This window comes from Candoia aspera, chromosome 3 (genome assembly GCF_035149785.1).
Source record: "Candoia aspera isolate rCanAsp1 chromosome 3, rCanAsp1.hap2, whole genome shotgun sequence".
Lineage (NCBI taxonomy): Eukaryota > Metazoa > Chordata > Lepidosauria > Squamata > Boidae > Candoia > Candoia aspera.
The window spans coordinates 134787732-134803612 of NC_086155.1; the positions used below are offsets into that span (position 1 = coordinate 134787732).

At 39.7% G+C, this 15881-nt stretch overlaps 1 protein-coding gene across 1 annotated transcript in view; it reads left to right on the plus strand.

Annotated features, from left to right (window-relative positions):
* Positions 1-15881, plus strand: part of PHLPP1 (PH domain and leucine rich repeat protein phosphatase 1) — a 167909-nt gene that overhangs the window by 91026 nt on the left and 61002 nt on the right. Inside the window, exon 4 of the mRNA XM_063298791.1 lies at positions 4407-4573. Coding sequence (XP_063154861.1) covers positions 4407-4573 — 167 coding nt within the window. The remainder of the gene's footprint in view (positions 1-4406; positions 4574-15881) is intronic.

The window sequence follows — 15881 nt, forward strand, 5'->3', positions numbered from 1 at the left end:
GAAAAAACTGGCCTTTAGCTACTCTAAAACAAAAGCAGTACTGTTCACCAAGCAATGAGCAAAATGCATCCATAGTTGGAAGTTTATCAGCAATATTTATCAGATAAAAAGATTTCAAATAGCTGGGAATTTCTTTCAGTCATTCTTGTCACAGAAGTAACAGATGAAAGATGTTTCTGCCTGGACCCATAAAACTGCCAGTGCAATTTTATGTTGCCAGCAGTGGCAACAATAATTGTGTCCTGGTGGCCCTAAATTTGTTTAAGCCAAACTAATGAGCCTCTGGCTCCAAGGTTTATAGTCCTATTATAAAGTTCTGAGAACCTTCACAGTAACACAGTCCAAGTTCATTAGAGATATCCTTCAGGTTCTGCAACGTGTCATCAAGCTCTTCTATTCTTCAAATCAGGGCTAGTCTCTGTCAAGGCTCCCCTAACACTTTGCCACCTTAAGGTATCGTTAAAACTGGCCTTTATGGAGCACTTCTTGGCATCCTTAATTTCCTGGAAGGTAAAAATGCATGCAGATCTTAGATGTTGAGGCCTCTGTACCAAATATTTACAGGTAGTCCTCAGTTAACAGCCATAATTGGGACTGGGAACTTCGTTGCTAAGCAATACAGTTGCAGAGCAAAAAATCATGTGACCATGCCAACTTACAATGGCAGTTCTGGCTGCGGTGTTAAGTGCGATGTCATGTGACCACAACTTGTGACTTCCTGGTGGCTTCCCCCATTGACTTTGCTTGTCAGAAGCAAGCAGTGAAGGTCGTAAATGGTGATTACATGACTGCAGGACACTGCAAACATTGTAATTGTGTGCTGGTTGCCAAATGCCCAAATTGTGACCACATGACTGCAGGGACGCTGCGATGGCTGCAGCTTTGAGGACCAGCCATAAGTCTCCTCTTTCAGCACAGTTGTAACTTTGAACGGTTGCTAAACGAGTGGTTGCTAAGCGAGGACAACCTGTACTTTCATTGAGTTTTGAAAGAACCAGATCAGAACTAAAGTAACAGAACCTAGAGCTTGACTTCCAGAAAGCTTGGTGTAATTCTCCCCATTACTACATAGCTGGTTTGTTTAGAAATCTCTTCACCCCCTTAATTATATCATAAACAATCTGTCCTTTTTTGCTAACACGTTTCAGTGCTTTGCCCTCCATGGTTTTAAAAAGGAGACATAACAATGTTTTCTCACAGGATTGTCTTTCCCTTTCCTGGAGGAGGAGATTGAGTCAGTTTCTCATATTCAGCATTGATGTCTATTCTAACAAACTTTGGCACCTTAATTTTAAATAATTCCCTTGCTTGTGAAATGTTCCGGTAGGTCAGACAAGGAGAATGTAACCTTTCTACTAGCCAACCTATCACCTAAAATTTGTAGAAAGATTGCTAAATTCTTTTCAGTTGCTATTGCCACAAAAGGATTTGTGGTTTAGCTTTGATTTGCTGATCTCGAAGCCATCTCTGTCAATAGGGTCAGTGTTAGGATTAAGGTTTTAAAAACCCCGTTCTTTAAATAAATACCACAGTAAAGTTCTATTTTCAATTTGGTAACATTAATCCCTAATATTGATTATTGTTATTTTTTATTATTATTATTATTATTATTATTATTATTATTATTATTATTATTATTATGGCTATAAAAAACTTCTTACTTTACAGAATTTTTGTAGCAACAAATGGAGCTAATTGTATACAAGGTTAAATCCAAAGCAAAGATACTGTGATTCACCAAATCTTAACTTCTTGTCCTGAGGTTAGAAATTCTTCCTTATGGAGAAGCTTTTATCTGTGCAAAAGAAAATGGAACAGCCCTTGTTTGATGGTATTAAAGATCATCCTTAGATTATTGCCCTTTGGAGAGAAAAAGGGTCCCTTTGGCATATTAAAGGCTAACACACTGACTACAGCATGATGTTTATGTAGAATATAAACTACTTTATCAGATTCAGGAAAGGTTTCCTTAAATTTTAAGCATCTCTCTCTCGGTGTGTGCGCACACAAATGTATACATATACCCCATTGTTGGGGGAAATTATAAATAATGAGGGTAAAGGGAAATGAAAAACAAACAATACAGTAATAATGCTTTGTTAATTAATGTTAAATAGCCTGTAATTTTATAAAGCCCCATTCATTTGTGTTAGACATTCGGGAGGCCTCAAATTCCATAAATTATGTGAATCCCACACCTAATCTGCATTGTCTCCGTGTTCTCCCCCACTCCCGGTTTTCACATACAACTGAAAATTTATGGACCCCATGAGGAACATAGGGATATTGTATCATCAGCCTTTTTTCTCCTCTGCCGTCCAAGCCATGCTGGATTACCTTTCCAGTTTTTTCCCCCTTTTTTTATTCTAGTGTGAACACAACATAGTGAATATTACATGCTGCAGCTAAAACATACTTGCAATTGATTATTGATCAATCGATTGATTATGTGCTACTAAATCATTTTCGACTCCTAGCAACCACTCAGGTAGATTTTCTCCATGACAATCTGTCCCTAACCTAGTCTTTCAGGTCTTCCAATGGTGCTATCTCATCACCTCTGTAACTGAGTCCATCTACCTTGCTGTTGGTCGTCCTACCTTTCCCAGCATCAGAGCCTTTTCCAGAGAGCTGGGTCCTCTCATAATATGTCTGAAGTTGGATAATTTGAGCCTAGTCATTTGTGTCTTGAGTGAGAACTCTGGCTTGATTTGTTCAGTGATCCATTGGTTTGTTCATTTGTTCTTTATTTTGAGCAGTTTTGAGCAGGTTCAGAATCCCCCCAGTCATTTGGATAGACTATTGTGTGTCCTCTGTAATAAATAGTTACTTATATTCAGCTTTTAGTTAAGTGCTAGAGGACTGAACCAAGTGACAAAATTGGAGACCATAATAAATCAGATTAATTATGCTCCCTATCTATGTAGGGGTGCACGTGAATATTAGTATATTAAAACGTCCGTTACACATATTAGTCATATTTGCAGTAGGGAAATGTCCAGTGCCCTGGAAAAGGTGCTGAATCTTCTCTTCTTTTAGTCTACCTTTTATTACTCTCTCATTAACTGAGTTGGAAATAAATTAATATAACTCCTGGTATGATAGTTAATCATCTTCTCCATGTTCTAATTTGCTTCAAGAAATCATACCTAAGCTGTCTTTTGTAAGGTTTTGTTTTGTTTTGTTTGGCTCTTCCATTGCTGTCTAATCATCTTTGGCTTTGACTTTGGCTTTGGATCTTGCCTTGTACCTGCAGATGGCATGAGTAGTTAGAGGAGAGAACCCAGAGAGGTAGTATTGGAAACAGTGTCTGGCCTGTACTTTTTTCAATAGAGAGAGAAGTCAAATGGTAGTTGATGAACTCTTTAAACTCAGTGTGGGGATTCTGTTGTTGGGGGCCTCTAGCTATACAGGCCACAGCTATACTTTTTCTGCTTCCTATTTTACTTTAATCAGAGAAGAAGCTATGCAGAACAGAGATAGATAGCATACAGAACTTTAATGAATGACAGTTTGGATTTATTTGCAACTTCATCCATAAAACTTTTCTTTTGGATGAGGAAACAAGGACTGTGGTGCTTTGCTTCTGTCTTCACTTGCATATACACAATGATCTGAATACCCCCCCCAAAAAAGTTCCTAACTCACAAGTTTTCTGATAAAAAATACACACAAACGAGAAGGGAAAGATGGAGGCAGAGATAAATCAACCCAGTGTATATATGATTACTTCATTCATATATGTCTTGGATAGTTATAGTGTAGGAGCTAGGATAATGACCTAAAGTGTTCCTGGACAAAATGAGCTTGGAAGAAGAACTAAAGGAAATAACAGAGGGCTTTTTTCATGGAAGCATTCAGAAACACATTTCCAGGCATAGACAAGAGAAGATGGGTGAAGTTCATCTAGGAAGTAGGATATCTTTGGGTAGATGAGGGATATTGAGCAGAATGAGTGACAAAAAAAGAAATATTTGTAGCAGAGGCATCCACAGGATATGAAGCACTACCCCTTAACAACAGAAACTCTCCCATTTTTGTACATATGTGTGATGTTACAACACATGTACAAAAGTGATGGAGCTTGGACCACAAGAATGTGACACTGCTTTCATCATTTTAACCCCCTTTGACTCCCCACATGCAGACACCTCTAGTTAGCATACATGTACAGGCCATTCAGAAGGACACAGCTATAGAGAAACTTAAAAGTAATAGTGAAATAAATACTGAGAATTTAGTGAAAGAAAAATATTTAAGGAGAAACTTCCTCCCCTTTGTTCTCTGAAAATAGTCATGCAGACACTTAGCTTTTATGGCTGGACTGATTTGATAAGCAGTCAAGAATCCTTACATAGCCAATAAGCCCTTTAAACTTTTTTTTGTTTGGTTTGCTTTGTCTTTAGATTGCATCCCAGCGAATAAGCTCAGTGGATCTCTCATGTTGCAGCCTAGAGGATATGCCTGCCAATCTTTTTTATAGCCAGGACCTCACTCATCTCAATTTGAAGCAAAATTTCTTGAGGCTGAACCCTAGCTCATCAATGGTCAGAGGACTTGACGACCTACAAAGGTAAATGAGCTTTTTAAATCTATTTTGTTTTCCCTTGAAAAAAATAACAGTTGGTTTAAACTGTCTCTCAAAAACTTCTAGCTATATCTCTCTCTGTGTTTCACCGGGACCTTAACTGGGTGTGCCCAGAGTGATTTTCAAGAGCCCAACCCATTTTACATAACGATGGTATCATGGGAACTGGCTGATGCAAGAACATTTTACAGTGGGTGAATTTGTGGGAACAACACATTGCTAAAAATGGGTGGAGGCTAGAAAGAACACCACAGTGATCCATTGACCATGTTTAGCTGAATTATACTTGCAAAACAAAATGACAAATGGTCCACAGATTTTGCCACTCTGCTTGCCTGTATATGCCTTTATTGCTCATTTGTATTGTGTTGATTGCTTGCAAAAGAGAGAGAATCAACTCCCTTCTCATATAAAACATTTACTTTCCTTATGGTCTCTGTTAAAGACTTTGTCCACTCAGATGGTTGCTTACGAGCCTGAATGCTAGTTGGGGTCTTGGTTGAGGTTTGTATGCCTCTACGTTGTACAGTCTGTAGTGCCTATTCCTCCTGTACTAAACAGCTGTCTCTATAACTATATATTTTTTTTTGTGATGTAGTTTGGAAAGAGTTTAATGTGAAAAAGAAGGTTAGTTATCTTTCTGATTACTACAAATGGACTTGCCAGGAAAGCCCACTTAAGGCTGGGAGGGAGGATTAAGACTTCTTCCTGTCCCATGGGGGAAACAACTTCCTTTTAGTCACATGCACTGATTTTAGTTGATTACACTTCACCTTTGTTACTGAATAATTTTACTACAATGACAGGACTCTAGTGGCAAGAACATACATAAAATGCAGGAACAAGGTATAATAGTTAACACAGTAAAGCAGTTAGTGGTTTTGTGCCTTGGTCATTTGAATTCTCTCTGAGTTTGTTTCCAACTTGAGTAGGGTGGGATTGTCAGGTTCAGCTTTCAGTGACCAGAATGGTTCTTTGTGGTAAATCCAGCTACCATTCTTAGTCATTGAAATTGAAGACAACAGGAAAGGAATATACTACAGAAGTACTGTATTCTTAGGGAAGGTCAATATGGTAGTTAAAGTACCCTCTGTAATACAGTGCAACCGAAAGCTGTAGATGTAGATGCAAACCCATCTAATTGCTTCTTATGGCTGAATGTACCAGAGAAGGACATTCTGTAATCCATCTGCTGATGTATCCCCACATATCCTGTTCTGAAGGAAACAAATTCTGTGGACTGTTAGCCTTTCATCCCTTGAAAGATCTTTTGAGGTATATCCTTAGAGCCCTGCACATATCTAGCTTATGCCAAGCATCTGTTAATGAAAGCTGAAATTAGTTCTGAGCACCAGGTATGGTATAGAGGGCAACTCAGCAGAACATGTACAATGGTCTCAACTCTGCATCTGTAATATTGGGTTATATTCTGGTCTTTTTGGAGATCTGTGTCAAGACATTGCTTTATATCTCAGTTAGCTCTCTTCAGTCCCAGTACAAAATAAGGATAAAAAGAAATTGATGATCACTGCCGCAAGGTAGAGAGAAAGCAAGTATAGACCATGTGCTTCTTTACTAAGTGATCATTCTAGTAAAATTTCTGTGAAAGTCATGAAATTTTGCATCATTGCAATTTGTGTTGCAAAATGCTGGCTTTGATATATGCATAATCATAAATTTGCCAAATTATCTTCATGTAGCCCTTTTAATTTTTATGTTAATTTTTGGTCTGTGACTTTACAGCAAGCAAATATAACACACTCCATTATTACTGTAAAGGAGGTTGTTTGGAAAACCTTTTATCCCAGTCAGTACTTTATTAACAACTTTGTCCTGCACAGGACAGCTTTATCCTGGTCTAGATGCAGGGTTTAGACAGGAGATATAATGCTTTACAAGATAATTTTTGCTCCTATCTGGAAGGGTTGATCAAGTCAATCTCACATGTCTTACTGCATTGCCCATTTTGTCATGCCTGGCATTCTGACTTAATAGTGCTTTTATCAGCCAGTTGTGCCTGCAGGTCAGATAAGGAGAACACATCTTTCTATTAGCTTCTTCATCTACAGAATCTCCAGAATGGTTGCTAAGTTCTGCTTAATTGCTATTGCTGTAAAGGTGTTTAATTCTGGCATTGTTAACTTAAAAGTCATATATGCTGTCTGAACATGGAATAGTTTGTTTAGTCAACTCAGATAATAGTGATTTTGTTGTTCCTCCTCTCTTTTATTCTTTTTTCTCCGAGTGTACTAATATTGGACAATTGGTCTCTAAATAAAACAACTCAATTAGCTTCCTAAATAGCTTATTTCCCAAGAAGGGCTTTGCTGTGTAGTTGGCTCTTGATTTACTTTTCAACACATCAGCCACAGGCCCTGTTATGCCACCATCAAGTTGTGAATCCTTCTGCAAATTGTAAACAGTTTCCAGACATGCCTGCCCTGATTCCCTGTGCTGTTACTTCATGGGATTGCTTCAGTACTCTGTTCTATGTTCAGTTGGAGCTTTGAGTGCCTCTTCTCCTTCTGTTGGAACCACTGATATTGAGATTACGGCTGCTACCCACTTAGGCATAGTAATCATTCCACAGTATCCTTGGGTGGAAGATACAGTTTGTCTACTAGAACGATAGGTGCCCTGAGTTTGGCTAGGCTCCTTCCACTACTTCTTTATTATCTGTGTGGAGAAGTCTAGAAAAGGCACTTGGAGCTTCACCTTGGAGCCTACGGGAAATCCTTTTTCAGAACCATTGATTCCTTGCAGGGACCAACTGTAGGGTTTTGGGGAGTCTTTGATGACTTATAGGTATCACTAATAAGCAGAGCATTGTTGTTGTTGTTTATTCGTTTAGTCGCTTCCGACTCTTCGTGACTTCATGGACCAGCCCACGCCAGAGCTTCCTGTCGGTCGTCAACACCCCCAGCTCCCCCAGGGACGAATCCGTCACCTCTAGAATATCATCCATCCATCTTGCCCTTGGTCGGCCCCTCTTCCTTTTGCCTTCCACTCTCCCTAGCATCAGCATCTTCTCCAGGGTGTCCTGTCTTCTCATTATGTGGCCAAAGTATTTCAGTTTTGCCTTTAATATCGTTCCCTCAAGTGAGCAGTCTGGCTTAATTTCCTGGAGGATGGACTGGTTTGATCTTCTTGCAGTCCAAGGCACTCTCAGAATTTTCCTCCAACACCACAGTTCAAAAGCATCGATCTTCCTTCTCTCAGCCTTCCTTATGGTCCAGCTCTCGCAGCCATATGTTACTACGGGGAACACCATTGCTTTAACTATGCGGACCTTTGTTGTCAGTGTGATGTCTCTGCTCTTAACTATTTGATCGAGATTTGTCATTGCTCTTCTCCCAAGGATTAAGCGTCTTCTGATTTCCTGACTGCAGTCAGCATCTGCAGTAATCTTTGCACCTAGGAATACAAAGTCTTTCACTGCTTCTACATTTTCTCCCTCTATTTGCCAGTTATCAATCAAGCTGGTTGCCATAATCTTGGTTTTTTTGAGGTTTAGCTGCAAGCCAGCTTTTGCACTTTCTTCTTTCACCTTCATCATAAGGCTCCTCAGTTCCTCTTCACTTTCAGCCATCTGCATATCTGAGATTGTTAATGTTTCTTCCAGAGATTTTAACTCCAGCCTTGGATTCCTCAAGGCCAGCTTGTCGCATAATGTGTTCTGCGTACAAGTTGAATAGGTAGGGTGAGAGTATACAGCCCTGCCGTACTCCTTTCCCAATCTTAAACCAGTCCGTTGTTCCGTGGTCTGTTCTTACTGTTGCTACTTGGTCGTTATACAGATTCTTCAGGAGGCATACAAGATGACTTGGTATCCCCATACCACTAAGAACTTGCCACAATTTGTTATGGTCCACACAATCAAAGGCTTTAGAATAGTCAATAAAACAGAAATAGATGTTTTTCTGAAACTCCCTGGCTTTTTCCATTATCGAGCGGATATTGGCAATTTGGTCCCTAGTTCCTCTGCCTTTTCTAAAGCCAGCTTGTACATCTGGCAATTCTCGCTCCATGAACTGCTGAAGTCTACCTTGCAGGATCTTGAGCATTACCTTACTGGCATGTGAAATGAGTGCGACTGTTCGATAGTTTGAACATTCTTTAGTGTTTCCCTTTTTTGGTATGGGGATATAAGTTGATTTTTTCCAATCTGATGGCCATTCTTGTGTTTTCCAAATTTGCTGGCATATAGCATACATTACCTTGACAGCATCTTCTTGTAAGATTTTGAACAGTTCAGCTGGGATGCCATCATCTCCTGCTGCCTTCTTATTAGCAATGCTTCTTAAGGCCCATTCAGCCTCACTCTTCAGGATGTCTGGCTCTAGCTCACTGACCACACCGTCAAAGCTATCCCCAATATTGTTATCCTTCCTATACAGGTCTTCTGTATATTCTTGCCACTTTTTCTTGCTCTCTTCTTCTTCTGTTAGGTCCTTGCCATCTTTGTTTTTGATCATACCCATTTTGGCCTGGAATTTACCTCCGATGTTTCTAATTTCTGGAAGAGGTCTCTTGTCCTTCCTATTGTATTGTCGTCTTCCACTTCCGCGCATTGCTTGTTTAAAAATAATTCCTTATCTCTTCTGGCTAACCTCTGGAATTTTGCACTTAGGCTCTGTGAATTGCATAAAATCATCATCTGGAAGCTGAGCCTCAAGAGAGATGAGATTGAAGCCTGTTGTGTGACTCTCTCTTCATTTCCTCTGAGGATTCAGAGGTTCCTCATTACTTAGGGCACTAGTGGTTGAGGATCCTCCATCTTCTGGAAACTTTTTCTCTGCCTCTGATACTTCCAGAATATCCATCTCTGTCTTGCATATCTTCTCTCTAAGAGCTTTTGGATGACTTGCTCTTTCCTTTTTACCTTTACTTCATGGATGTGAGAAGGATTGTAAGTGGGATTCACTTGATGAGCTTCTGAAGGTAAGGGTGGCTACCTCTTCTTTATTCCTTCCTCATCTGGAATGTCCTCTACTTGCCATGAGATGGTTTAAGATTGGGCTGAGTTGGTGGGGGGGGGCAGGGCAAGGCTGTTTGTGGCTCCCCTGTTCTGCAGAGGTAGACCTGAACAATGCAGCCTTTCCCTCCTCTGGTCCCTGTGCTGCTCTTTTAGACCATGTTAGGCCAGTGCATGTTTCTTCCACTCCTTCCCTCATCTGCCATACCTTCATATCTGATGTCCTTTGGTTTTCTTGCATCCATTCTGCCAATGCAAAATAGGAAGATGTAGCCTATTTGTCACAGCCTAGGGGGTGTGAGTGCTGCTGTGCCGCCTTTTGTTGCTTAAGCAATGAGCCAGGCTGTAGGAGGGTCATTGCAGATGGCACAGCCAGATGTGTGCTCCTGCTGCAACAAGCTCATCTCAGTTGGCACCATGTGTAGTCCATCGGGGGAGTGGTCTTTGATTTGGCTATGTTGCAGGTTCAGTGACAGTTCTGGTACTTACTTCTTCCTGTTGTGTGTAGGGGGGTCCCTTCTCACTTTTCTCCACTGTCTCTGGAGGCCTTTGCCTGATGGCTCAGCCCATTCTTGTAATTAACTGATGGGCTGGTTCTAATGGCTTTCCTTCTCCTAGTCTCCTAGAGATTAGCCACCATGTGGTTTCCTGGCTGTGGCCTGTTTCCAGCATGCCAACCAGCAGGGATATAGTTGCTGAAGTTGCCTCTCCAATCATATCTTTCTCCTTCTTTGCCCGCCACTCTCAACCTGGCACTTTATGAATGTGTCCTATAAATGCCCATAATTGCTAATTAACATTACTAGTTTGCAATTCCCAGAATTGTAGTCCAACATTCTGTAGGGCATTATATTGCAGTGATTGATCATTATGAATATGCAGAAAATACACCTGCATTTTCTAACAGGTGGTACATTTTGTGGCAGATCCTCTTGATGGCCATCAGCATATTATAATAAAAACATACATAGCAGAAGGTGCCCAATCACCCAAACCCTTCCTGCTTTCTGAAATGAACCTTGTAAGGGAATCACTAGGCCCTTCTGGTCATGATTTTGGTATGATTGAATTACCAAATTATTATTTTTAAAACTATCTGGTTTTCAATACCCTTATTCATAAGTAAGTCATTCTGTGATTATCAAGTGCTTCTTAATTTTATGACTGCTTTTCAGTTAAAAACATACAGACTTTCCTTTGCTGAAGTTGGATCTCATTCATTCTCAGATTTCCCCCCCTCCATATTAATGTAGGGAGAGAGTCTATTGTATTTCATATCTTTCATCTCTGAGGGCATAATGGTGTGGCTTCTCCAAGGAGAAGAAACTTGCCATAAGGTACTAATCCTTCATTGCCATTAATAGTAATCCATTTCCCTTAATGGAAAAGAAACAGAGACTTAGAGTAGTTGCTGTGGCCAGCCATGACCCGTGTGCACCTGGAAAGCACAGATGACCTCAGGTGTTAAGGCAGACAGAATACATTCAGAAGCATTGCCCTCTGGACGATCCCACTCTGTGGAGGATAAAGTGCCTCAACTGCTTCCTGCTTCAGTCCTCAGAGTCTCTGGCTCTCAGCAGGTACTAGCAGACGCAATGCCTTGTGCTCTTCTGCTTCCTGTGAGAAAGCACAAAAGCTGTGCTATTTTTCTGATTTTTAGATGCCCTAAAATTCTATGCTAGTTTTAAGCCAAATATATAGTGCCCATATTTTGTCCTGAACTACTCTTAATCCTATATTAAGTGGATAGGCCTTGCTTAAGCACAATTCAAATTGATTTCCAAATTAGACAAGTTCAGTTTAAACATGCACATAGACTAGTTCATCTCTGGATGGACGTGAAAGATTCTTTGCTGTGCTGTTTTGTAAATCTCAGGTATTGCAGCTGTAAAGCCCATCTGTTGGATAAAGTTGGACCACTCTTGCTATCAGCTCATTCCACGGTTTTGGCAATTCATTTCTCAACCTTTATTTTCCATCTGAAGAACAAGTATGGTTGGTTTGGTTCCGACTAACCTGCTTTTAAGAATAACTATACAAAATCTATACTTGGTATATTTATCAAGTACTATATGAAAGCGTAAGGACAGTACCAGAATTAGCAGTATAGTAATATCAAACCAGACAGACAAAATGGGTTCTTCGGTAAAGCCACAGTACGCTTATTGAACTTTCAGCAAATTAACACAGATAAGCCTTCATTTTCCTATTTTGAAAATTGACATGACAATCTACTTTACAAGAATAAAATCCTTGCCCAAAGGCCTAGTTAACGATGAAGTGCTTTACTGCACCATGTACAATACAACTTCTCGAAAGGAACATTTTCATTGTGCATGCAGCTCATTGGCAAAAACAGATTGAGCTGATTTGGTTTCTGGAGCTTGCCAAGATCTCCTGTTGGCTCTATTCTGAATAAATAATTGTTCAACCATAAGTGCTTTGGGAGGAAGAACTTGGGAGGAATGTTTGGAGATTGTTCAATATCTTTAACCTGGAGAAGAGAGGATTGCAGGGAGGTAGCTAACTGTCCAAGAGTATAACAGGTGATCTTGTAGAAGGTAAGATTGAATTGAAGAGTTGAAGGTAAGGTTGAAGATTGAAGAGTTGTTTCATAATACAGAGCAAGAAATAAAGAGTTTAAACTACAAGGAAGTAGATCTCAGTTGGACATTAGAAAATTGTCTGCTCGTAAGAGCTGTTCAGCAACGGAACAAACTGCCTTGGGAAATGGTGGTGCTTTGCATGAGGTGCTTAAACAGAAGCTGGATGGCCATGTGTCAGGGATGCTACAGTAGTGAATTCCTCCTTGGGTAGGAGGTTGGATTAAATGTATCTCCAACTCCTGCATTCTGTGATTTCATCAAGCGTTAAAAGATACCAACCACCAAGTTATCCTTTGTGTGTGTGAATGCATGTGTGTGCCCATGCTCATAGTGGTAATGTGTATTTTTTGTGGAAGGAACAGTGCTGCAGCTTTCTAATGAAAAAGCTTTATGCTCAAAATGTTATGACTACTACAGTTTTCCTGATTTGCAGTTGCCACTTTGGACTACAGAAGCTGAAAATTGTGCTACATTAAAACATTTCTTTGAATTGTTACAACACAGTAGAAAGGTGTGCTGTCAAAGAGCTAGGGAGCTTTCGTACTGTGTGTACATAAAGGGACAAGTTATGCTTCTCCGTTTAGGGAACACACTTGTTAGTGCAGAGTAAAGGAGAATACAGTTGATTGGTGGCTTGGCTTTAGACCTAAGCTCAGTGGGGCAGCTTGACTGGATATAGCAACATACTGTTGCTCTGTAAATGCCCTGCTTTTAGAGGTTGTATATGTATGTGTCTGGTCGAGGGAAACTTTCTGCAACTGAACAATAAAATACCCTTGATTTGTTGTTTCATTTTACTAACATAAATAAAATGTCTCCTGTATCCAGCCGTTCTCCTTTCTTATCGTTAGACTGTTCTTGTCATGAGTACAAAAGTTCTGTTGTCTGTAGAGCAAACACTTGAACTTTGGATAGACTCCTGCTTTCATCTCTCATCTGTGGCGATTTGTCTGCTTCAAAAGAAAGCGATTAGGCTTTTGTTGTTGCAGTATATTATATTCCTCGAGCATTATCTTTAGGTAAGCCTAAGGAAAATAACAAGTTAAAATGAAGCATTGCAGTCATCTGTATCCTGAGGAGTTAATAGCTATCTTTCTTGAAATTTCAGTGTAAGAGGCTGTGGCTTTTTCACATTTTAAGGGCAGATGGATGGACAGATGGGGCTTTCTCACATTCTAAGGACAGACAGACACACACAGACACACATCCTCCCTTCGGCAAAACTTCTAATGTGTACGGATCTTAATCTGCATGGGATGGAATGAATATTTTGGTCAAACTAGTGGATATCACTGTTTGAACCATTGAGAGGAACACAGCAAAGGCCTATAGTCCAGAATGTTCTTCTCCCACGGTGACCAGCCAGATTTAAATGGGAAGCCTGCAAGCATGGTGCAGTAACACCCTCTTTCTTGTGTTCCCAGTAAATGTTATGCAGAGACATGCAGATTCTAATATTGGAGGTAATATGTGACAGGTTTCCAGGTGGACCCCATTTGCTTTTTTGTAATCCCTTTTATTGCTATCAACATTGGGGGTCATTATCCTATAGTAGGAACATTTCATAACTGAACTGTTAAGAGAAATATTGCCATTTGTCTCTCCTAGATCTTCTGCCTCTCAGTGTTGTTGAGTGACCTTTGAGTTCTGAGAGGTAGGAAGAAAACCTCTGTGTTTACGTTTTCAACACTGCGATCCCTATTTTGATGACACTGGTCACTGTTTTCAGTAAATTCAGTAAAACTCACATCTTACATTAGGTGCAGGCCACCAAGTAGGATTATCTTCAGTTGCTTCTTTTCTGGTTGCTTTCATGACAGCTGTTTAAGGATAGTCTTTTAAGATGTCTAAAAATACTACATCTTAACTGTGACTGGAATATCCCTTTATCAGTGTACCTGAGCCTTCCCCAATCTAGTACCTTCCGGATATGTTGAGACAAGATGTATTGGCCAAAGTGGCTGGAATTTCTAGTATCTGTAGTCCTAACAAATCTGGATGGCACTAGAATAGGGCAGACTGGTCTTTATCAAAGTTAAGTAGTAATTGTTTCCCCACGACCCGAATCCATTTGTTCTCCAATTCAGCAAGTTCCTAAGCAATATTAGCCCTAAATTATATTGTGGGTTAATATTGGCACTGACTGTGAAGGAAACTGCCCTTTCTAATTCTCAAGTTACTTTGATGCTATGCTCTGACTGACATTTAGAGCAATACCAACATCTTTGTTTAGACTTTGCATCCAGTAAGGCCGTATCTTCCTGATTTAGTGAGTCCAGGAAATGCTTGAATATGTAGAATTTTATAAATGTATAAATTTTTAATAAATTTCTTATAAAATTTGTTTTTTATGGGATATTGCAGTGCTAAGGTTGAGTGTTGCCATGAGGTTTGGTTGGTTTTATTTATTCTGCTTTTACTGATTATAATCCTAGGTGGCTCATCTTGTATAAGATAGGCGGCCATGTAAATTTCTAATAAATAAAAATAAAATAAAATTCTCTTTATTTCATATTCATTTCTATTGTGTCCAATTTTTTTTTCTTAAAATCAAGCAACATATTATCACTATTTTGATTTAGAGGTTTTGATTTTTTGCAGAGAAATAACTGTACAACAGGGATAGGGATCTTGGTGCCTTTTAGGTATTGTTGATTGCAGTTCCCTTGGTTCATTGCCAGTGGCCATGCTAGCTGGGAGCATACAGTAGTAATGTGAAGTCCAAAGTATCTGGAGAAAACTAGGTTATCTACCCCTATTATGTAAGTTATCTCAGTCCATAGGTCTCAGGTTTATTTTCTCTTGTGGCCTTTTCTACCTACCTACTTTGGTCTGTTACGCATTCCTAGCCTATTTCTAAATCACCCCCATTTGGAGAGTCGAACCTGTTTTCATTGCTATCCTTAGAGATTACGAACCTTGAACAAGTTGTTCTGGGCTCCTTTCATCTTGCCTCCAGGATTCAGTTTTAAATTTGCTCTGCCACATTTTTTATGTGCCAGCAGTCCTGTTCTATTTTGATTCAAGTGGATGCCGTACCTTTTTGAAGGTCAAGTTTGCCCCAGTGTGTAATGTCTTCTCATGCATATATTGTGATCTCTTAACATCACTTGAGTGTCTGGCAAAGATAAGTCATACTCTTGAGGAGAAAAAAGACTATTCTGAAGGTTCTGAGTTTCAATATGCTACTCAGCAACTAAAATTTAAAGTAAACAGTACTGTATAAGCAAAATGCTGATAGCAAGCCTATGTAGACAAGTTAACCATCCATTTTCATAAACTTTAATAAGTGCCATGACTGATCTGTGCAGCCTTGTAATGCCGCTTAAGTATGTGACGAATCACCTGCCCATGTTCTGTTTGAAATACTTGTCATGCATGCTCCATATCATCAATAATTAAAAAAAAAAAACTAGCATTGTACCATGTTACAGTGGTGATTTACTGTGGCTGCATATCTATCTATAGTATATACAACTAAAACTCTGGTGTCTGTTTGATACTTATAATCTTTAACTGCGGGAAACGCCAACAATTTTTGAACCAAGGTACCTCAAACGGGCTAACTTACAGAATGTGTCCAAAATCCAGGACCCATGACTCCCGTGGAATAGAAATTTGGCCAATTTTATAAAACATTTTATGACATAATACAAAATGTCATAAAACATTTCCTGTGGTCAACTCCTGATGTTTGACTGTACTGTACAGT